Source organism: Chelmon rostratus, chromosome 18 (genome assembly GCF_017976325.1).
Source record: "Chelmon rostratus isolate fCheRos1 chromosome 18, fCheRos1.pri, whole genome shotgun sequence".
Lineage (NCBI taxonomy): Eukaryota > Metazoa > Chordata > Actinopteri > Chaetodontiformes > Chaetodontidae > Chelmon > Chelmon rostratus.
In genome coordinates this window covers 9,124,121-9,148,182 of record NC_055675.1, presented here as the reverse complement: position 1 = coordinate 9,148,182, position 24,062 = coordinate 9,124,121, and the positions used below count along the sequence as shown (strand labels likewise).

Sequence of the window (24,062 nt, the reverse complement as noted above, 5' to 3'; positions counted from 1 at the left end):
CATTCAAACTACTTTAGAGTCCTGACACAGAATACATACATACACTAAAAAACTCGATGTATCTCAGTTTTACCCCTCATTAATTTAGATGAATTAAAAATAAAGATATTTGTCCAGCCACGAAAACCCTTAACTCCACACAAAACGTGGAGGACATTATTACAGAGCTCCTCTTACTTGATATCTTTATTTCGAATTGTGATGTTTTCACCCAAACAAAGAGAAATGGATTTTACTTCATGAAATTATTACTACTCTGTGGACTGGGAAATTGATTTTGACAGATTTCTCTGAAGCCACGCCTAATGTCTTGATTCTGGTGTTGTATTGGTAGGGCGCACAGCGTCCAGGACCGCATTGGCTGTTGTGTATGTGTGTGTGTGAGTGTTTTTTTTTTTTTTTTTCATAAGGGTCCCAAACTACACTGAGATTTGGAATATTACGTTACAGTCCAGCAGGAAAATGGCGACTGTCATTCATAATCCTCTGAAATCGTAAGTAAATTAAAAAATAAAATCTGGAATGATTGCATAGATTGACTGAATGTAGTGATGCGCATCAGATTTGTACAGGGTTAAACGCGCTTTTAAGTAAGAATGACAAAATGAACACTTTCGCCATGTAATCGGACATTCTCCGTTTGTGTGTTATGTGCAGGTACCGTTGGCGACTTGCTGCGTTGTGTAATACCGATATAAAGGTATGCACTCGTGCACAATCTGCAGAGAAAACACGTTCAACCCGCGCGCAAATGTCCGTTGGTGCACTTGGTTTCACTAAGACAGAAAGTTGTCCGTTGTCCGCGTTCTGCGTTCACAAACACGGTTGACAGAAGTTTGCACGCAGGGCTCTTTGTCAGTGCTGGACGGGTGAATTTGCATAGATAATGTCATGCAATTAATGTCACAAAGCGCACATTGAGAGGGCGACTCTCGTGCTTTTGCTGCAGCTGTTAAATGCAAGTCAACGATGCGCAGCAGATTATTATATATGTTATAACGCAGTATTAACCTCCTGTCGTGCATGTAGAGGAAACCTGCGGTGTAATACAGAATTGGGGGGAGTGCAGTGTCCCTGAAGTTTCAGATTTTAAAGCTGATCACTTCGCATGAGAAACAGATGTAGAAACATCACCATTGTGGCACCTTTGAGAGATTATGCAAAATGTCAACTGTGAAAAATTCTAAAAAAAAAAAAATTGCAAGTGATTTATTCTTGGAATATGAATGGAATGAGCGCTGATGTGTTCATCTGAACCCCCTCTCATGTGCGTGCACCCATAACGTTCAGCTCAGTCTATAGTGCTGAATGCACGTCTGTCTTCCCGCTGGCTGACGGCAGATGTTTACCACTGGTCGTGTGGAATGTGCACGGAGTTTCACAGTTAACACAAAATATGTGGTGCAAGAGGTCATAGCAACTTTTTAAACAAAGCATGTTTCGACAGGAATAAAACACACTTTATACATTTGCATCTGCAGTCTCATAACACCTATTGGCTTTCACTTAAGGCAGCTTTGCAATAATGTTTTTTTTTCTGGGAAGTGTAACAAACTCTTCAACAGACATTATCATCCCCTTAAGCATTTCTTTTTTTACAGAACTATTAATATGCTCAAGAACTTTTTTTGCATTAATATTCAGAGTAAAGGAAAGGAGGATGAGAGAACTCGTGATGCTCTTGTTTTGTAGAGCTGTTTGTTGACAACCAAAAACATCTTACTGTGCACCCAGCACTTGGGAAAAAAAGGCTCTAAGCTGCTGTATTCAACTAAAACAGATTAGACAGTAGAGAGTGGAGGATATGTGTGTGCTTGTGTGTGTGTCTGCAGTTGTGCATGTAGAGCAGCAGATTAGGAGCGTCCCAGTATTCTCCTGGGTCCATCTGTTGAGAGAGGGAGAGGTACATGGAAAGACAGACAGACTGATGCTGGGGCAGAGGGAGGGATGGAGGGAGGGAACCCCATCTGCCCTCCACCACCATCACCACCCCCAACCTCATCCAATATCTGCAAAAATGTAAAACTGTGTGTATGTATATATGTATGTATTGGAGGCAGGACCTACTAAAACAAACATAAGCCCATACCATAATGTAACAGAAAACTGCCTAAAAGTGTATGTGAACTGATCACGTGGTAGCTAATATCAAGAAACATATGAGTTATTGCCATGGGAACTACTGTTGTGGTCTATTGTGCAGGCTACAATACAATCAGGCCAGCATGTCATCTGTCCTCAGGATGTGGATGGTAAATCATATGACCCCAATAAGGACGTGTGGCAGTAAATACGTGTGGCTCATGTTTTTTTGGCCGTGCACGTTTACTCGATTTGTTTAAACGCTCACTTCTACAAAGGCCTCTCTGTGATCGAGACCTGGGAGGCGACGAGACTTAAGAGCCAACATGAGAAGTATTCAAATGAGCATCGTAATTCATATGCGGAGATGTGTTTATGTGCATATTCGGCGTCCTTTTACCTCTCGCCTTATCTTTGGGTTGGGGTTCAGAATGAACAAAAGAGCTCAGGTGGAAAATGGTTTGTGTTTGCATAAGGATTGAAAGGACGTGGGCTGAGATTTAGGGACATGTAAAGGAGAAGGCGGTGTGTGTGTGTGTGTGTGTTTGTGTGTGTGTGTGTGTGTACGGAGGGGGTCAACGTGTGTGGGGTTGTGTTTTTACTATGTGTGTGTTTGTTGCCTGCGTGGGTGTTTGTGTGGCTGCCCACCCTTCCCCCAATTTGTGTGAGAGGGAGCGTGAGTGAGTGATGGAGGTTGGGTGGAGGGGGTGTCTGTCTGGCTGCATTTACCGCATACATTTATACTACACCCTCAAAACAGGGGCGAACTCTGGCCTTTGTCTATCCGAGCCCGGGGAATGGGAATGTCCAGGAATGGTTTCCAGGCATGGGGAACATAAATGGCCAGGAACATTTTTTATAGACGGCTCCATGCAGTGATCAATCCTCTTTTTTCTTCCCTTTCTTTTTTTTCTGTTCTGCACATGGAACTGGCACATGTTTCTCTCTTTATGTGTTTTTATGTGTGTGTGTGTGTGTGTGTGTGCCTGAGATTTCTAATATGAGAGTGGAGAGATGAGATATGGATGTTATTCTTCACATATAAAATAGAGTCTTTCCCTTTGGAGGCACATTTCTCGGATTTCCTGCAGTGATCCCACGCTGAGTCGGAGTGAGTTATCATTCAGCCCCGGTCTCCGGCTCCCACTCCTTCACCTCACCAGCCTTCAGTGTCTCTATCTCCACCTCCCCCTCCAGGGAGAAACAACAGCGGCATCTGAATCAGGGTTTCCCCTTTGCAACACCCTTTCCTCCTCTGCTTGCTCTACCTCTCCCCTTTCCCCCGCCTCCGACTGCACTCCGCACCTTTCACTTTCATTCCCTTTGTGTGTCTGTTTGTGCACGGACTAGTGTGTGTGTGTGAGTGCGCTCGTGCGTGCATACATCGGCGTGTTTGAGAGAAAATGAGTGTGACAGGGTTTGAAAGGGAACACGTGTGCCCCGGGACATGTCGAACCCCTCCTCTTCCCTCCCACTCCGCCTCCTTGGCTCCTCCTCCTCCTCCCTGCTTCACCCCGCTGCTCGGCCTACAGGGTGCCACAAAGACGCCCATCAGTGCCCACATGCCGTTGCCCTGCCCTGCACTTCCTGCACTTTGGGGCCTCTTACCGATTCCTAGCTTAAAATGAATTTCCTCTCCCCTCTCGATTACTTTCACTTACACTACACACTACAGCGTGTGTTTCTTTACGATGTACAGTATGTACTGCAAGCTTTATTAAAAAGATATGTCTGTGTGTCAGGGTTAGTCGCCGATACAGTTTAGCTCTGACTTAGTGAGCCGAATGAGGTCTTGCAGAAACATACTGAGAGATGCTGTGCCTGCAAAGTCTCTCATACAGGCTGTAGTCAGCTCAGCAGTGGGATTTTACAGTTTTGTATATTTCAAATTGAGTGTGCTTAAGAGGAACATTATATACAGTAAATATGATTTACTGCTTTCCAACTGATTATACAGCACAAAAACAACCACAATTCATATTGTGCAAGTTAAAGGTCCACGCGTAGGATGTAGGGGGATCTACTGGCCGGATGTTTTCATCATTGTATAATCACCTGTAAAAGGGAATCGTTGTGTTTTCATCACCTTAGAATGAGCCCTTTATATCCGCGCCATATATGCGCCACCGTGTGTCTACAGTAGCCCAGAATGAACAAACCAAACAGTGGCTCCAGTTAGAAACTTTCGCGTTTTTTTTGTGTTTCACACTCGGTTCTCGTATACACTTGGAAAGGGAGGGGTGAGGCGAGGGGTGTTCAGCTGGCTGCAATCTGCAACCTCACCACTAGATGCCACTAAATCCTACACACTGGTCTTTCATGTAATTGTGTAGGTATTTGCTACTAAATACAAGTCACTACTGCTGGTACTACTCCAAAACCTACTATTATAATGTTGCTATGAATTAATATGAACCAAAAGTTTTTTCAAAATTTGAAAAAAGTCTCTCAACCACATCTTGCTGTCTCCCAATCCAGTTTGCTCAGTTTCTAAGTTATATAGCATTTATCTAAAACAAGAGTTGGAATTAATTAAAAGACATGAAAACAGTAGTAAAATTAATAAACTGAATGGCATGAAATACAAAAACATGGAGGTGAACTTTTTTAAGAATCCAAGCACACATTCTCCCAGATACTTCTTACTAAAAGCAAAGTCTGACCAGTTGATCTAGTTAGAGTAAGAGCTAGTTTTCCTCGACGAACACCTAAAAGTCTTACACAGTCAGTTTACACAGTATAGCAACAAAACATAAGGAGAATATTTCTTTAAGTTGACATTTCTGCGTGTGTCGTCTGTGCCCCTCTGTGTGGTCTCACGGACGCTATAACCTCAGCCATCAGCCGAGAGAACTCATTAAAATGATTGACACAGGTGTGATTGTGATCAGCTGAGGCGAGGAGGAAAAGACTGACAAAACGCCTCCTGTCTCGAGGCAAAATGGTAATGTTTTTTTTTTTTTTTTTTGCTTCAACCCAATAAAGAAAAACACCAATTACGGTACCCATGATAAATAAAATTCAAAATGAAATATGAAAAGAATCATCAGTTAATCGAGTGTTTTCTGAATGAAATCAATAATTATTTGGTTCATTAAATGTCAAAAAATAGTGAAAATGTCAGTTATAATTTCTCAGTGCTGACCAGCAGTCTAAAAACCCCAAATCATTTAGCTTGCTGTCATATATGATAAAGAAAAGATTAAAATTCTCACAGTTGACAAGCTGGAACCAGTTTGGCTTTTTGTGTGTGTGCTAAATGACTGAAACGCTTGAGTTATTATCACAATTGTTTAATTTTCTGTAAATTGAATAACATTACAACATAGCATAGCAACATAGATTTTTCAGAACTTGTTGAAACCGGAAAAAAAAAACAGTTTAAATGAGAGTGTGGAGAAACGAACATGACCGTGGAGAGAAGTATGACAGTGCTTTATTATGCTATAGATGAGTTCTTTTAGTGATTAATTGTTCTGTTAAGCAAGGAGGAAGAGAGGGTGCTGTGAGCAATACGTTATTTTTATGGAGCTGCTTCCCCCTAAATTTAAATGATGTCCATCTCTCTCTGTGAGCTTTTACCTGGAAACACTGACCATCATTGCCTCTGTACTTGGCTGTGATAAGACTGACCGCACAAAGCTCCTCTGTGCTAATATGGGAGCAATTGAGACTATCACAATAGGCAGGCACAAACACACACACACACACACACACACATGCACGTACACACACGGCGACTGCAGATCCCATCAGTATCCAGGAAGCTGTTGACCAAGAGGAATTCGTTCCCCGACATGCAAAACTCGACTTACATAAGCACCATTACTAGGATCAGACATACAGTCCGCTAATGGGCACAAACAGAAGCACATTGCAATCTCCGATGGTGGGGGAGGATGTCTCAGGACACGCAACCCATAGACAGATGGTCTTGCAGCCATACAGATACATGCACATACAGACACTCTTTACTCTCACTATGCCAAACGCATGAGCACACCTCTCAGACAAATTCACAGCGGGCACACTTTGCTTACGTAAGAGTTTACGAAGCAGCCCCGGGGGCGTCAAGCAGACGCTTTGTTGTTGGGAGCGGGGCCGAAGCGTACAGGAGATGTGAGATGACATGGGGAGGAAGGGAGGGAAGAGAAGCGGAGAAGACGGATGAGGAGAAACGCCTGAAGTTCAGGCAACAAACAGTGACAGCAGAAACAGCGCTTCACTTTTGGGAATGTGAGTTATGTGACAGGAAGTCTCATGGATTTGTCTGGATCACTGTGACTGCTGGTTTGTCATACTGTAAAAACAGGCATCACCAAAAAACACCAGCTGCATTCCTCATCTCTGTAGGTCTCCTGACAAAAACCTTCAGCCGGCGAACGCCACACGTGTGTAAGCCCGGACGCTGATACGTGATGCGCTACATCAACTGCTATATCACTGATTTTTATGGCGACTGGTGTACATCAATGGGGGCTAATTCCCTCTCAAGAATGGTATTTAAATGAGAGAAAGAGCACCCAATTGGTACCACTACTGTATCTCTATGGCAAATATGAAGCTGGAGCCAGGGGACAGTTATCTTAGCTTAGCATAAAGACTGTAAACAGGAAACAGTTACTGTTCCCCCTCTGTTATCCACAGGTCAATTTACAAGCAAAATCTCACTAATTAACATGTTTCAGCTTTTCTTCTTAATCTGTAAAAAATCAGAAGAGTAAAACAGTTTGTGGCTTCACAGGGGTTTACGTTCAGGGCTATTCATGAGCCGGTAGTGGTGGCTTCCTGCCTACATGGATGGTGTCATAAAAATAGCTATTGTTCTAATATATTGGATTTTTGTCCAGTAGAAGAAATAATATATATAATCTATTTCAGTGCTTCAATCAGATAAGGAAACTTCTTTAGATGAAAGGAAGTCACGGTTTTAAATAAATGTTCTCCCTCATAGAAAATTATTATCTTGTTCTGTATATTTATGTATGTATTTTGTTGCCATTTCTCTTGTCATGGGGTTATGAGCTTCATCCGATCCCTGGGTGCTCCATGTTTTAATGACTGAGCCTTTCCAGAATGCCCTTTTTGTACCCAATCATGATACTCTCACCTGTTACCAATGAACCTGTTTACCTGTGGAAACCAAACAGGTGTTTTTGGAGCGTTGCACAGCTTTCTCAGTCTTTTGTTACTGCTGTCCCAACTTGTTTGAAACGTGTTGCTGCGTCAAATTTAGAATAAGCAGATATTTACAAAGCTGATGAGGCAGTTGATGATCACATTGTGTTTTATATATGTTCTTCACAGCTTCCTAACTTTTATGGAATTGGGGTTGGAATTTTGTTTCCTCTTTTCAGCCACAGGTCAAGTACTTTCTACAAAACCGTCTCCTCCTCTGAATTCCCTCCTCTGTACATGCAATACCTGCTTCACTCCCCTGCTGCTACTCACTTCAGCCCCTTACCCTTCTCCTTTCCCTCCATCCTCTTCCTCCTCCATCCACCCTCCGCTCCCTCCACCTCCAAACACTGCACATCTTTGTGAGATTCAGTGTGACCAGAGTGCTGGTCTTTGTCCAGCTTGGCATTCTTAACATATCTCTGTCGAGGATCCACAGAGCCAGGCAGAGAGACAGGATGATGGGCAGGCAGATAGACATGTATTCACATAAGCAGATGAAGAAGAAATCCTGCTGACTTGAGAAGAGCAAGAGATCCTTGTGGCATTGTTTCTTTTTTTTTTCTAAACTTTTTCAACCTCCCTGTCACTGATTATGTCGGCTTAAATGAAAACAATGTCTGGAAATCAAACATAGGAAATACTAACATCAAACTGTCCTTTATGGCTGTCTCATTTAATAAAAGTTGCTTAAAAATAAACTGTGCCCAAGGATGGTTGACTAGTTCAGTCCTCTGAAGCTGAGCCATGTGTGCTCCTGCTGAAGACCAGACCCCATTACAACTGTCTTTTCTCTATCTCCATCTCTGGATTTCAGCCATGTAATTTGATGAAGAATAACCTACTCAAGGTGCCTATTTTATCTTCAGCAAAAGTGAGCTTTTTCTTGGTTTGCTCTGTCTGCTTCTGATGATCTTAGCAGCAGAAATCTTGCCTCTAGACTGAGACTGTGGAGATTATTGATGACTCACGTCCTGATTTATGCCCTCTCGTCGGTCAACATTGCGTGTGTGCATCTGTGTGTAGCACATCTGTTGTGTGGACTTCGATCCGACACTCTCACTTATCTATCAGCGCGACAGGATGAAACATATCTTCTGTTTTGTCTTGTATTCCTTGTTCCCTTAGCTGTCTGCTGTCGTCATGCTGCATCTGAAACATGCAGCAAATCCAGACTTTACACAACAAGCTGAGCCAAAATGTGGAGAGAAGGACTGAGCAGGCCCGCTCATACTTGATTTGCAAGCCGTACCAAATCATCAGCATTTTTTTTTGCCATTAGCTGTCCAAAAAATGTTAACATTTAGCTGATAGGCCTTCAATAGCAGGAAAGACTCGGCACACAGAAAGCAGAAATCGAAGCAGCATGCTGCAAATAGCCTGGATGAATGGCAAACATGGGGCTATAATGTTACTTGTGGGCTTTGAGTTCGGCAAAGAAATATTTTTTCAATTTAGATCAGATGTTGAATGAATGGGGCAGTTATTGTGGAAGTAGATGGTAATGGCAGCCTGATGCATTACATTAAATAAATCACAAGTGATTTCTGCCTGGGTTTCTTCTTGTCTGTATCCGTTTACCTACCATGTACCATGTTCTCGGACTGCACTCAGGCTCGGTGACCAGTTCTACAGAGAGGCTATCGAACACTGCCGCAGCTACAACGCTCGCCTCTGCGCCGAACGTAGCGTGCGCATGCCCTTCCTGGACTCGCAAACCGGCGTGGCACAGAACAACTGCTACATCTGGATGGAAAAGCGCCACCGACAGCCAGGTGAGCCTCTGAGAAAATTAATGCCGTTGATATTTCTTTCTCTATATATAAATGTTTTTATTATAAATACGGCAGTTTTTATCCCTCTTTTATTAATGGAATCATTTGACATTTTGTGAAATATGCTTCCTGTTTTCTTGCTGGGTTAGATGAGAAGATCGATACCACTCTCTTATCTGTATGCTAAATATGAAGCTACAGCCAGCGGCCGGTTAGCTTAGCTTAGCATAAAGACAGGGAACAAGGTCAAACAGCTAGCCTGGTTCTGTCCAAAGTATAAAAATATTTAGTTCAATCCACACAAAAACCAAAGTGCACTGTAAAAACATCAGGTTGTGGTGTTACAGGGGTGTTATGCGCCAGACTATTTCTAGTGATTTCCTGGAGACTGATTGGCCAGGCAACCAGTGTAGACTCCATGAGGTCACTGTGAAATCTAACATGTTAATTAGTGAGCTTTAGAGGTGCTTGTTTTGTTCACCCTTGGACAGAGCCAGGCTAGCTGTCCTTATGCTAAGCTAATTGTCTGCAGGCTGTAGCCTTATATTGAACACACAGAGAGTGGCATCAACCTTCTAATCTAACTCTCAGCAGAGAAGAATAAGCAGAAATGCATAAATAAGGAGGAATTTACAGATTTCCACCCCCATTAAAACAGCAAGTAAACCCTCCCTCTGTATATTCTGTGAGGTACCACTTCCTGATTTATCCTGCGACAAGCAGTCAGAATGCTTTATGCACATCTGGGTCGCCTGTACAGCCAAAGGGAACAATCTGCTTTTTACTGAGAGCTGGACACAAATAGCCTGCTCTCCATCTTGTATGCAAAGCCCTTCAGGCCACACCCTATACTTTGTGGCAGACCTAACTCACATTATACTGTATGCATTTATTCTGGGTTTATCCCTCCCCCCTCATTCTCTTGATTTTTTTTTCTCTGCTCATGCTGAACCCCCCCCGCCCCAACACACACACACACACACACACACACACACACACACACACACACACACACACACTTTTTCCCTCCATCTCATGCTGCACTAATGGCAGATTATGATTAGACACAAGGACAGAGACCAAAATATTCCACTTAAGTACAAGAAGTCTGCTTTGCTGAAATTATTCAAATTGTTAATTGGATTAAAACTGAACGTAAGTAACACTTCTGCGCTGATATGGCTGATTTCTGGAATCTGACCATAACAGTAGGATTTTTCTGAATATGTGGACCATTAGCCTGAGCGCTGAAATTGGTGTGTCAGGGAAATAAGACCAGTCCACTGTGTGTATTTATGTGTGTGTGTGAGTGTGTGTGCGTGCTCAGGGGTCTCAATGCAAGTTTTGTTAAATGGTTTGCTTGCCAATGGCTGTTAAAATTCTTCCTGTGTGCCTGTGTCTCTGCATGTGTGTACATCTGTATATGTGAATGTGTGTGTGTGTGTATGTGTGTGTGTGTGTGTGTGTGTGTGTGTGGGCGTCCAGGCCAGGCAGCAGGACAGATGTATACCTACCCTGCTCGTTGCTGGAGAAAGAAGAGGCGACTCCACCCACCCCTGGATCCCCAGCTCCGTTTGTGTGAGCTTCGACTAGGTAAGACAAACACCACATGCAGCACATTGACATGCATGCCCAGTGGCCTCGGCAGTATTGACCCACAGTTATACAATGGAAGCCACTTTAATTGATGCATCCACGACTTTCATCTGAATGCACATGTACATTGTGTGCACGCCCTCTCTGCTCTCGATAGCTGCATAGGGCTTTCGCCCGTGCTTGGTGGCGTTAATGTTCGCTATCTGACCATCTGGCTCTGGTTAGCCCGTCTCTCTCGCCAGGTCTCCAGGTTCATTCTCTCCCCTGAATCAATGCCTCCTCTCACTGTTCTCTGGCAGTGGACTCACACACACACACTCACATACATAAGTGCACAAACACCCCCACACATGAGTCTCGCTCTCCGTTGCAGCACAGAAGCACCCTAACTGGGCCTCTGTAATCATTTGTCCATGAGGCATTAGAATGTAAGTGAGTCTTATGAGGTGGAAGTGTGTGCATTTTATGTGTGTCTGCGTGTGTGTGCGTGCATCCATGCGTGCATATGTGTGTGTTACAGGGGATTTTTAGCAAAGGAATGCCCCCAGGAACCTGATGAGGGGGAGAAATAAAGGCAAGTCTTTGTTTCGGCTTTGCCACACTATTGTTTCCCCCTCGCTGTCTTCCAGACGCAATATAATACTCCAGAGCTCTCCACCAAGAAGGATTCAGCTTCAAGCAGAGGACATGTCTGGAAAAAAAAGAGAAGAAACTCCCCAGAGCAGCAAGCAACCAACCGTAGCACGTAAAGGGACAGAAAACTAGTGATATGCAGCAGTTAACAAGCGCTGGAAAGCCTTTGTTGCTGAGGCTGAAAGAGAGCCTCCAGTTTTGTTTTGCAGAGATCCAATTCTGCAGTTTGGCCCAGATATCTATCATAACACGACAGAGGAATGTGAGTGCTCCCCTTTCAGGCTTTTGGAAATGCTTTATGTTTATTTAATGCTTCCTGAGCTGAGAGGTTTGTCTGTGTGTGTGAAGATACACAGAGGCTCTGTCACGAGGTTGAAACTCTTTGAAACCAGAATTGAATTCCTTTTTTTTTTTTTTTTTTTGAAGATCCTCTGCTTTTCCTCCATGTCGCGGCTCGACATGCGAGTGGCCGTGCCTCAGCAGCCATTTTGCTTCCCTCAGTGTAAACAGTTTCATCTGGTGAGGGTTACAAAGAAAGAGGCGCAAGCAAATGCATAAGATTTAGATAATTCTCTGGGGTCAAGCTCTAAAAATTCTGGAACCTACATTTCCCATAATGCAACTCAATTTCCTCAGAAGCCCTGTCTCCTAAATGCCCACCTTTTCAAAAACTACACCTCCAGCATGAAACGCAGGTTCCTGCTAAAAATTCCCACGGCCAAACCCAGACAACCCCCTGATGACATCACTGTGACGTCATCAGGGTTATTATTCTATATTATTATTCCATGTACAGCTGCTCTCACAGGCTGAGTAGTAATGTAGTAAAAGCAGTAATTTAACTTCATGTGTAAAATTGGTGGCGCGGTCCTTTAAGGGTAGCCGTGGATTCATCAGTGTAGTTTGTGTGGTTGAGTTTGGGTGTTTGTTCATTTGGGGTTGAGGGTGGAGGGCGCCTCTTGGCTTGGAGAGCAAAACTCTCTCATCTCCACATTTTCTCCACCACGTTTGCCCTGGAGAATGGAGGGGAAGGTGGATGTGACGGTAAAGAAAATGGGGGAGAGGAAAGCAAATGAAGGAGGGTATTTAGTGTAGAAGAGGAGGGAGGGTGTAAGCAGAGAACAGAGGTGGTGGCGGATTGGACTGGAGGGGGCAGGTTTCGGGATTGTGCGGGGGGATACAGAGTGGAGAGGGAGGAAACGTCTGTGTCAAAGTCAACCTACACAAATAGACACAAAGAGATGAGAAGAGGAGGAGGGAAAGGAGGAGGCGCAGAGGTAGAGCAGCTCTGTGCTCAATAAGAACAGCAGCCCCACTAAAGCTCCGCCTTTCTCATCACATCTCCACCTTCATTCTGTTTTCATCCCGGTGTTAGAGTTCAATGACGAGGACAGACAGTCAACACTGCGGCGAGTTCAAAACAGGGAGAGAGAGAAAGATGAAGTAGAAGCAAGAAAGAGAGTGTGATAGGCCTATGAGGAGTGTTCTCTTTATTTCTTTTCTTTTTTTTTTCATTGATGTTGAATGTGGCGTCCTGCCATGCAGCCGCTACGAAAACCCTGTTTGCATCCTATACAGAGGGAAGACTTACACAATGTCCACACTGATATTGACACATGTTCTCTGCTTCCGTCTTCCATCTACACTGAATTGTTGTGTGCATTCACCTTTTGAACGTGCTCTCTAACAGGATGACTTTCTGGCACAAACCCACACTCAATTATTTAACACATATATCACACTAACCTCTGTGTTGACTGGAAGCGCTCCTCTTTGGTGAGACGTCTGATGTCAGATGGTAGAGATGATGGTGATGATGATGATGGTGATGGTACTCGCTGCTGGCTTTGCAGATGTGGGTCAGTCGCCAGTCTTTGCTTTGCAGCTCAGTGATTTCATGTTGTAGGTTGTCAGAAACATCAGTATTAGTTAGTATTTTATGTTATTTTCTTTAATGCTGAAAGAAGTACTTGCTTTTTTGTATTTTTGAATTGTCTGGTGGGCCGGATGCACGTCTGGTTACCCAGCACTACAGTACAGGAAACTAATTAGGAACACAAACAACATTTGTCTTCAATATGGTCAACAAACAAGTGTCAGGGAGGATGGTAAACCTTTAATACATACACACATGCAACTGTCATCACAAATGCCAGTTTCTTTCTCTTATTCTCTTCTGTCACCGGCTCCTCAGAGGCAGAGCTGGCCCCAAAACGTGAGGTTCCCACAGGAGAGGCCACGGCCTTGGAGGCCCTCCTGAGGACCGACAGCCTGCTGGAGAAGAAAAACAGCCTCTGTAAGGAAGAGGAGACGTTGCTGGAGATACAGGTATTTTATTATGTGTGAACTATGTGCAGTATCATACATTGTTAGGGTATGAAGAAAAGTTTGGTATGACAAACAAATGAAACAGTCAATATCAATGTTTTTGACTTGTAGACCCTCTCTCCCCACATGTGTGTGTTTGTGCTCTGTAGAGAGTTCTGGAAGCGGACGAAAATGGGGACGGCTTCCCAGATGATGAAGACTTTGAACTGGATACTCCAAAGAGAAAGAACAGAAACCGGGGCAAAGTGAGTGTGTGTGCACAGGCCTACGTAATTGTGTGTGGTGTTAAATAGAATAGCTACAGAGTGCTGTGCTGTTTGGAGTGAAAGTTTAAAGGTCCCATATTGCAAAAAGTGAGATTCCCTGGCAGAACTGTCCATGAGGTTGTGATGTGATGGTCACCGCCCCCAGCACGACTGTGATCACAAAAAGAGCTGATGCAGAAACAGGGTGGATGGTGCCTGCTCAGGCCTGTTAGAGCTGACCAATCAGAACAGGCTGGTCTTGTCAGGAGAAGGGCCTTAAAGAGACAGGCACTTTCAGATACAGGGTGAATAGAGGTGCTGTAGAAACTGACAGCATGACAAACATAATGTATTTTTTGAACACAAAAGCATGTAAACATTTTTCTAGGAGACACCCAAAACAGATGAATGTGAAAATGAGCATAACATGGGACCTTTAAATATCACATATCTGTTTTGAAACTTTCCTCCACTGGAGGTTTAAATGTCAGGCTTGTGTTTCCTCTCAGAGCAGAGGATCCAGTCGCAGAAGGACAGAACCCGTCAACATGGACGACCAGGACAAACCTTACGTCTGCGACAGTAAGAGAACAGAAAGCGTTGTGTATCATGTGCCAGCGTAAGATCAGCGTGGTTATTTTTCAGCTTTTTACCGAAGTCCAGAGTCGCACTGTTTCCCAAAGCTCAAGGAAGTAGAGAAACTCTCTTCTCCTGATCTGACTGGCACAAAAGACGTTTTATTTCTTTATAATGTATATCTAGAAGAATCCAGCAGACAAGTTGTTTTCTCTCATCTTTCAACAATAGCCCCTTCTCCTTCTATTCTAAGAGCGGCCCTCTGCAGCATGAAGAAAGAGTTTGCTGTTAATCCAGACCTGACTAGCATGCCACCTACGTACTTGGGCAGAATCCCCCAGGAATGGATTGCCATGGGGATGTAGAGTTAGCGGCGCTTGAACAAATGAATCTCATCCTCCATTTTGTGTCGTGTTCTGTCTTTCCTTCATTATTTGCTTTTGTGTCTTCTCTGTTCCAGATAGATACAAACAAAAGCATAACTCAAAAAAGGCTGAAGAAGGTATCTGAACCTGTCGCCATCTTGTCTTTCTAGGGGCTCCTTGAACTGTCTTTATGATTGGCCTTTTTGCTCATGGGCACCTGGTGTTGGAATTGCTGAGATATCTAACGCTTTAAATGCTTTATGCTAGTCCAGGTGTTCGCGTTTGCATGACACTAACGCTACGCTGTGTGCCTTAACGCTCGCTCTCTACAAGGCATGCAGCAAATGATGCTAAAGCAGCAGCTAGTGTCGAACTGAGGGATGCATGGTTCTTAAGGCCTCAATAGCTGTGAAGTGATCCACAAATGTAGCCACTGTAGAAGTCTTTACACTGGGTGGAATTTCTTAAAATGATTGAGAAAAGTTTTTAAGCATGGGATTGGATTGGGAGGGAGTTCACACGGACATGGTGAAGCTCTGCAGCCTTGTGGTAAAATATGCAAATTTAGCGGTGGCAGAAATGGCCGCAGAATGCAGCAAGGATCGCAGCAAAATATACAATACTTCAACTTCCAACTTCTATGATGGCTACACCTCTAATGTGTTCAATAATAACCCCAAGACCTAAAGCAATATTAGATGATAGATTCTACTTTTTATACTATTAGTACACAAACACGACCTCCACAGTTTCACAGTACAGCAACAGCAGGATTTAAAAGGTGCCTGTCAGGCTCTCACCTTGTGTTGATTGGCTCGTTATGATCTGTTTTTGAAAAGGCAGCTACTGCACCTTTTGCACACCTCTTGTATTCTGCCCCAGTATCTATTCACTAGACTCATGAAAGACTTGACAATAAGTCTGTGGATTTTCATATCAATTAAATGCTGTTTATGTTAGCTAGTAAAGCATTCTTAGCATGAAATATGTCACAGATGAAGCCTCTTTCTCACCGTCCCAGCAGCAATGTATCCTCTCAACAAACTGTCTTAAACTACTCCCATAATGCACTTTTGTTGGGTGAGAAGGTTGTTTGTGAAGCAAATGGGGTGGATGTATTGGAACAGTCAGTTTTCTGCAGTACTCATGATTTTTAGTCACAAAAAAACAACAGTAAAGCAGATTATAAACCATCAAACATGCATACTGACAGAGGGTTGAATGTCCTGCAGTTTGCCTCCATAACATCTGTTATCTAGGCATGGACGATAGTTCATTTTGATTTAGCCCACTGTAGTTGCTGCTGTACCAACTGTTGCACACAGTTTTGCATGTTTCTAATGGAGCGTGTGATGTCTTATCTGTAGTCTGTGGAAAGCGCTACAAGAACCGGCCCGGCCTGAGCTACCACTACACCCACACTCACCTGGCGGAGGAGGAGGGGGAGGAGGAAAAGGAGACAGACGTGGCCCCGTCTCCTCCACGTTGCTCGGACAACCACAAACGTAAGATGCAGACGAGCACTTAACCAGGTTACAGAAAGCTGCAGGAAAGCTCACGTATTCTTCTCCTTACATGTACCCGCCGACAGCTCAGAAGGGCCCGGATGGCGTCATCATCCCCAACGACTACTGCGACTTCTGCCTGGGAGACCAGGACTCCAACAGGAAGACAGGCCAGGCTGAGGAGCTGGTGTCCTGCTCTGACTGTGGACGCTCCGGTGAGTCCCCAGTCTTCACGACATGGCCTACCAGCACCTCTGTGGAGGGTAGACCACAAGAAATAGCTTTGTTTTCCTGTCAATCAAATTAGTGGATATTAAAGATGTGTTCTCAATGGTACAGTAAGAAAACCGCTCTTATCAAGGGGAAATATGCTTATTCACTGTCCTGCCAAAGAGAGATGATACCAGTCTCTTATCTGGACAGTGAATATGAAGCCACAGCTAGCAGATGGTTAGCTTAGCTTAGCACAAAGGCTATGAACATTGGCTCTGTCCAAGTTCTGAAAGTTTAAGAGCTTGCTAATGTGCAGTTGTCCCATTAGAGAAGGCTCTGACTATAATAAAATGAGTATATTGTTTAGATATTACAGTTTTTACTTAGTTTGTACAGTTTTTATTTAGATTGTACAGTTTTTACTTACTTAGTTTGTACAGTTTTTATTTAGATTGTACAGTTTTTATTTATCTCTTTTTTAATATATGTCCTGTCACAAAGGGTTGAAGAGTAACGCAATTTCGATTCTCTGTTTGTCCTGTACATACTGCAGAATTGACAATAAAGCTGACTTTGACTTTGACTTTGACTAATTTACACGATTAGCGATTATCAGGCTAGCTGCTTCCCCCTGTTCCCTGTCTTTAAGCTACGCTAACCACCCCCTGGCTGTAGCTTCACGTTTCACACACAGACACGAGGATGGTATCGATCTTCTCATCTAATCTCAGCAGGAAAACGAATAAGCAGATTTCCCAAAATATCAAAACTATTCCTTTCGGAGGTAATTGACATTTTCCGGAAATGAGTCGTTGGCTAGCCTCACACTTTAATTTATGTCTACTACACATCATTTTTGTTTCTCTTTACTTCCTTTTTATCCACAATCTTGTTCATGTCTATTCCTCGCTTCCTGGCGATGTTTATGTTTGTTCACGGACTTCAGTGGTGCTTTCCTAATGGCCACAAATGTGACGCAGTTTAACGCTGTGCATCAAATATCTAATTAGATGAGTAATTACTCTGGACAGTAATGTTTACACAGTTGATTTTAGCTGGTGACAGCCTCATGTCAATATTCCCAGCCATCATTGTTCAAACCAACCTGTGTCTTTACCTGATGATGGAGGTCTGATTATACATTCATGGCGTGCGGTGAATTGAGCGTTCAGTGTCTTATCAGTGGGTTGTCAATGAGCCTTGTCGACCATGAGAAGTGAGAGCCAACTCCTGGAAATCTTTGCAAAGTAATATTGATGTACAGGCTCCGCTGCTTGCCTCCATCCTGCATGCTTCTCCATGTCAGCCTCATCCATCGGTGCGGACTTCTGTCTTTTCATGACATGCATTCACTCTTTCGTTGCTCAGTTTCCATGCATTTACCTTCTGGCTTCTTTTCCCCCCTCTTTTTTTTTCTTATTTTTTGCTCCACACTACCCAAAGCCGCCTCTGCTGGATATCACGGGCATAACATTTCTCGAATCAGCTCAGCCGTCTTGTGCAAAGAGAGAGCAGAGTGTTGATTTGAGCGAGTGACATGTTTTCTTGCTACGGTAGACTTTGTTAGAACAGCTGCGAGAGTGTGTGGCCTTGTCTGTGTTGCTCTGACGCTGATGTTTTCATGGTAGCTGGAAGAGGAGGAGTGAAGAAGGATGGGAGGAAGCCGAGCGCTCTAGAGGAATTGTTCGGCTGCGCGTCAGACAGCGAGGCCTCCACGTTTCACGGCTTTGAAGATGCAGAGCTGGAAGATATTTTGCTTTCAGACCATGATGATGATGATGATGCTGTGGCTGATAGCGGGACTTCCTGACTAGCTGGACCTCATGACAGTAAAAATCATCGTCTGAGTAAACGTTTTCATTGGGCTGAAAACTGGACCACAGTGGCTCCTCTCGAAGGCACTTCCACCAGAAAAATCTGGAGATTTATTTTGAAACTTTTGATTTAACGCCATCTTTTTCTTGGAAACTTGGAAATGTAAATTTTGTCCCTGGATACAACGGCTTTTTTTTCTTCTTACCATGCTCACATGGATTTTACAGACATTTTCCATTTCTCATTTAAAAAAAACACTGATCTCCTTACACTTGACTTTGCAGCCTATTTAATTCTGGACTGAAAAGGTTAATACGATGGACCAGAGAAAAAGGAGTGAATTACATGAGTGGAAGCTAATGTGACAGGGGGAGGGATGAACCTGGACTCTTGAGTCACTCCATTGGCTAAAGAGGACAGGTAGCCGGGAGGTAAGAGCCAATCGGCACTCCATTGCTCCTCTCTGTCTTTAAGGGCTAGATCCTCACTGTTCAGTAGCAGCTGAGTAGAAATGCTTTTTCTCCTATTTCCTGCTGCTCAGTGCTATCAACTCATCCGCCATCTTTTCAACTGCCACAGCTAATTTCATCCCTGACTATAATTCCTCAGTTTAATTCTGCGGCAGGCAGCAGCTGAAACATCCTCTGTCACGTTGTTCACCCATCAGGGGCTGTTTGGGAATGATTTCAGTGTCTCTGGCTGCTGTCCCAGTCCAGATATAACTCACTTCATCCTTGATTATGGTTCATTCATGGCTCATTGATACCCCATTGATAGCAGGTTGATGCAGATAACTGTGTTTGTATGAAATGCCAACAGCACTGTGAGGCTGTGGGGAGGCCATAAAAGACACTGGCAAAAGCTGTAAAGTGTTTGTTATTAGGTCGGAGAAGTAGAGGACAATTTGCACCATCGTTCATTTCGTCGCCTCAGCTGTAGATTTATGTGAAGATGATCAAATACTGTCTGGCTGTGATTTCCTGCACACATATCACTGCTTGTGTTTGTTTCACAGACATATAATCACTTGTCCTTTGTGGCTAGATTGCTTTTGATGCTACATTTCGTCCAGCTGTATGGGCTGTCAGCACTACGGGTGCATTTACAGCACTCACTGCTGGCTGTTATAAAGACATGGCATGTCTCATTTATGTCAACCAGGGCAAAGCATGTTATTCAATTACTCAAGCAAAAAGAATTTTACATCAGGTGACCATCTGACCACAGCAGCACTTAACCTAAAAAGAAACATCATCACTGCACTGCAGTGCCTAAAGCAGATGCAGCTGCATGCTGTGTAAATCAACTTTTGATGAATTATGTAAATATATTGATGTGTGTCAGTCTTCCTCTGCTGTCAGCTCCGATTCAGAGACACGGCTCGCACGCGTCCATCAGCTCTTACATAAGAAAACTTCGCTGACTGCTTTGCTCCATCACCCCATCCTTCCTTCCATCTTCACTCTTCTCGTCTCTCCTCGCCGCCCCTCCGCAGGTCACCCCACATGTCTGCAGTTCACTGACAACATGATGCAGGCGGTGAGGACTTACCAGTGGCAGTGCATAGAGTGCAAGTCTTGCAGCATCTGTGGCACGTCGGAGAACGATGTATGTATACTGTTGGAGGGGGAGGTCTTGCATGATCCTCTGTGGCTCCAAACATGTTAGTGCTTGAATGTTTTTACTAGATTTCCCTTTGAATTTACTTTGAAGAAGGCTAAACTTGGCTTTTCCACATTCAGCATTCAGGCTGTCATAGGCAGTACATTTCACTGAATTTAACTATACATGCCTATTACACTTGATAAATCACCCCCCTTTATGATAAATTCATTGGATATCCAAACAGGTTTATTTGTAGAGGACAGGTTCATACAAATAACACAAAAAAAAGGATGACAACTTTATAGTTAGAAATACGCACTATAGCAAACATTGCAACAACGGTGGATTGCACTAAAAGGTCCGGTGTGTAGGATTTAGTGGCATCTAGTGGTGAGGTTGCAGATTGCAACCAACTGAATACCCTTCGCCTCACTGTCCCCTACACTGGCTGCTAAATAAGAGAGAAACGCAGAAGGTGCTCCCTGGAGCCATGGTTTAGTTTGTCTCTTCTGGGCTACTAGGTAGGTAGGTAGGTAGGTAGGTAGGTAGGTAGGTAGGTAGGTAGGTAGGTAGATAGATAGATAGATAGATAGATAGATAGATAGATAGATAGATAGATAGATAGATAGATAGATAGATAGATAGATAGATAGATAGATAGATAGATAGATAGATACTTTATTCATCTTCTTTACCCATCAGGGTAAAGGGCCAGATTCTGCAAATAGATCCCCTTAAATCTTCCACATTGGACCTTTAACACTTTTTTATTGCATATATCTAATTCTGCATAATGGTTTCAGCATTTTTTGACAGCTGTGTCCAGAAGTTGGGGCATAAAACATGTGGCCTCTTTGAAGCTCCATGAGCTGTCCCACGATGCCTTAAAAGCTCACAGTGCTACTTGCCAGACCTCTTTTATAGTTCATAAATGCTGCTTACTGGCATTCAGCACAATGCGAGCCACAGTTCTAGCTGTCTTTGTAACTCTGCTTCCCTTACTTCAGCATTTACATCCTCATCCAGGCAGGGTTAAGATTTATTTTTACTGCCCCCTGCAAATATTTTATAGATTATACATTTAAGATGTTTGTGTGCTGCCTATGTAGGATCAGCTTCTGTTCTGTGATGACTGCGACAGAGGATACCACATGTACTGCCTGAAGCCCCCAATGACCCAGCCTCCAGAAGGTACAACAGCCACTCTCATGCATTATACATAATCTATCAGCGGGTTGATACTATATATGTCATGTGCTGTATATCTGAGAGAGGCGACAAGCAAAGGCTATATATGGAAAAGAGCAAGCAGTGATTTGAGCCTCTCTTTCTCTCTCCACAGGGAGCTGGAGCTGTCACTTGTGTCTGGACCTGTTAAAGGACAAGGCCTCCGCCTATGGAGAAGCTTAGCTCTCTGGACACGATATATATATTTGTACCTGTACATCATATGACATGCCCACACATGAGCAAAAACGTTCTCTCAGACAGAATCAAACACACACACACCAACGCTCCAGTGCATTAGCCGGCTCAGGGCAGTTTCCTGTGCGAGGTGCAGAGATCCTTGAGCTCTCATACAGCCGAGCAACACTCCAGATGCAAACGCCATCACCGTGCGATCTCGACCATAAGTCAGCTAACAGCAGGCCTTCCATTCAGTCATTTCTCTACCTCACCTCTCAGCAGACGGCAAGAAGCCAAAGCAAGATAATGGCCAATACTGTGGCGTACATTCGTACATGCTCAATTTAAACCAAACTTCTGAAATCCCCAGATTTTTCCCCAATGATTTAAATGTATTTGATTTGGAAGATGTTTGTCTGAGGCAGTTCCACGTGCTTCCCTTGCTGCTCCAGGTCTGCAGGGGGGGGGGGCCTGAGCGGGTCTGTCTAATGTTTGTTTAAATTTCTCCTTCCAGCTCTGCTCCTCTCCTGTGTTTAGACTTTACAGTGACATTCCTATTTTATATCTGGACAGACTCAGCGTTAGCTCTGCCGTCTTTCACAGGTTTTGTCTAGCTTAGTGAAACTTACATCGGGCGCTAAGACGAAACGGAGCGATGAAGCAGCCTCGGCTATCATTCCTGTTGGGAGCATGGTGACATTTTTTTAATCCACATTTGTTTTGTTTTTTTTGTATCCTTGCAGTTACTAGGATACCATGGTGCTCAATTTGACACTTTACAAAAATTATAGCATTTCTTTTAAAAGAATGAAACATTTATTTATTTATTGTTGATAAAGGTCCAATGTTATTGTGAAGGAGATCACTGTTACTGTAAATCAGTGGTTCCCAAACTCTTTCTGACATGCCTAACCCCCCTTTGGAAGCCAATACAAACGATTGCCCCCCTCTCCCAGCCCACACAAATGAAAGCATAGGATAGAAATGCTAACAGAAGGAGTTGAAATATATTGAAATAACATACATTTTCTTGAATTGTTGCATTGTTGGAACTAATTCCAGCAATTACTGCAATGCAATTAAACAATAATGATTCGGGCGACTGCTTACTTTTGATTTTGTTGACTGAAATTGTTTCTAGCGATCTGATCAACTGTAGCTAGCTCAGAGAGTTGGTTAAATAAAGAAATCAGTCTACAACTGACTCTGAAAGATGCACATGATGGCTACGTGCACGATACAGCTAAAGCGTCATGTCCCAAATGAGGAGACAGTCACACGTCCCAAGCAAAAAAGTCAGCCTCCTCAGCAGCTCATATGAAGACATAAAGAAATATCTTTTTTGTATTGCAGGGTAGAGCTTGTTATCCAGTGCTAGAGTACAGATACTACTGTACTCTGATGTTACTGCATTGGCTCCCATGTTCCCTGTAATCCCACCTAATAACAGTTTGGCAGCAACGCTATCTTAACTCTAAATTCACGTACAGCTGAAGGTGGTACGATAACATTTGCATTTGATGTCAGAGCAGATTAGGACGCAGTTTAATCCAGTCATTACCATCTGACTCACACTCAAAACAAAATCCAAAGCTCGACAGGTCAGCGTTTAATGGAGGGGTTTAGTGAACTGTTAGTTACACCTATGTCAGGCATTTCAAAACAATCCGCTTGGAAGAAGGTTTATTCACCTTTTGTGGTTTTCACTCTACATTTTAGCCGGTGTTTAGTTTACCCCATGCAATACCCTTCTGCCCCTCCAGAGGCCCCCACCCTGCAGTTTGGGAACCACTGCTGTAAATGAACCAGCGCAGTGTGTGAATTAACAAACCCTGATTCATGGCTATATAACAAGCAGTGTGGTGAATCATATACTGTGTGTGTCCTGAGGAAGCAGTATTTACTGGTGAGTCCTGTCTGGAGGTTTGTTACAGTTTATGTGATGATTTTTTTATTTTTATTTTTTACACTTTTTTATATTGCAGTTATGAACCAGACTAATTTCTGGAGGTTCTGTGTTTGTATTACCACATGAGTACAGTTGATCTGTTAAATTGGTTTCACCTAAAGTCGAATATTATAATCTTCAAAGCCATCTAATTTATGTTTTTGAGCAAAATTCGGTAGCGCTCACCTACTGCTCTCTAAAAACAAGGTTGATCATGAATAGGAAGAAACACCAAGAATAAGCTCAGAACTAAAAAAAAAAAAAAAAAAAGTCCATCAAAGTACACATAGTGTGGAAGCCTTGACAGGATATCACAATCTGCATTCGTGTTTTGTTATTGTGAGTTTGTATTTGATATTGCTTTTCCACAGACAATCATGACCTAGCATAGATACAGTACATGATGTTAATAACATGCAGAGGGTTGCATTGTGCTTTTCCATGGCGGGTATCACAACCCTTTGTGTCTTCCTTTGGAAATGTCTTGGATGTCATTCTTACTTGATGCCATCACCTACAGTGATTCAATATGTGTGTTGTATTTTGTTCAAGTAAATGTTATGTTTTGTGATGAAATAAAGACTTTTCCATAAGTCCTGTTTCCCTTGCATATCACTTGCTTCAGTCCACTTGTTTCTATTCCCCTTCAACAACCCACTATTGGGAAACCCTGATGCCATGCAAACAAACTGAAAGTAGGCATTGAATTATGAATTATGATCCATTATAATCTAATGTTAGATGAGCCATCACTTATAAGATATGGCTGCCTCTCGGGTTGTCTACCAACA

The 24,062-nt window shown here is 43.3% G+C and overlaps 1 protein-coding gene across 4 annotated transcripts; it reads left to right on the top strand.

The window, feature by feature from the left end:
* Nucleotides 1–417: 417 nt before the first annotated feature.
* Nucleotides 418–23,857, top strand: dpf3 (D4, zinc and double PHD fingers, family 3). 4 transcript variants are annotated; one of them, XR_006007661.1, is made up of 12 exons: nucleotides 418–494; nucleotides 8,875–9,035; nucleotides 10,521–10,628; nucleotides 13,459–13,592; nucleotides 13,742–13,837; nucleotides 14,347–14,419; nucleotides 14,874–14,915; nucleotides 16,146–16,283; nucleotides 16,370–16,498; nucleotides 18,125–18,742; nucleotides 19,807–19,919; nucleotides 21,026–21,044. XR_006007661.1 is itself a non-coding variant. In XM_041958314.1 (12 exons), exons 1-12 carry the CDS (start codon nucleotides 463–465, stop codon nucleotides 21,324–21,326), a joined length of 1,176 nt encoding a protein of 391 aa, XP_041814248.1. In that variant the 5' UTR covers nucleotides 418–462; the 3' UTR covers nucleotides 21,327–23,857. The 4 variants fall into 4 exon arrangements, 2 of the variants coding, with proteins under 2 accessions (XP_041814248.1, XP_041814250.1); XM_041958314.1 differs by lacking the exon at nucleotides 18,125–18,742 and adding an exon at nucleotides 21,259–23,857 and having other exon boundaries at nucleotides 21,026–21,107; XR_006007662.1 differs by lacking the exon at nucleotides 14,874–14,915.
* The last annotated feature ends 205 nt before the right edge of the window (nucleotides 23,858–24,062 follow it).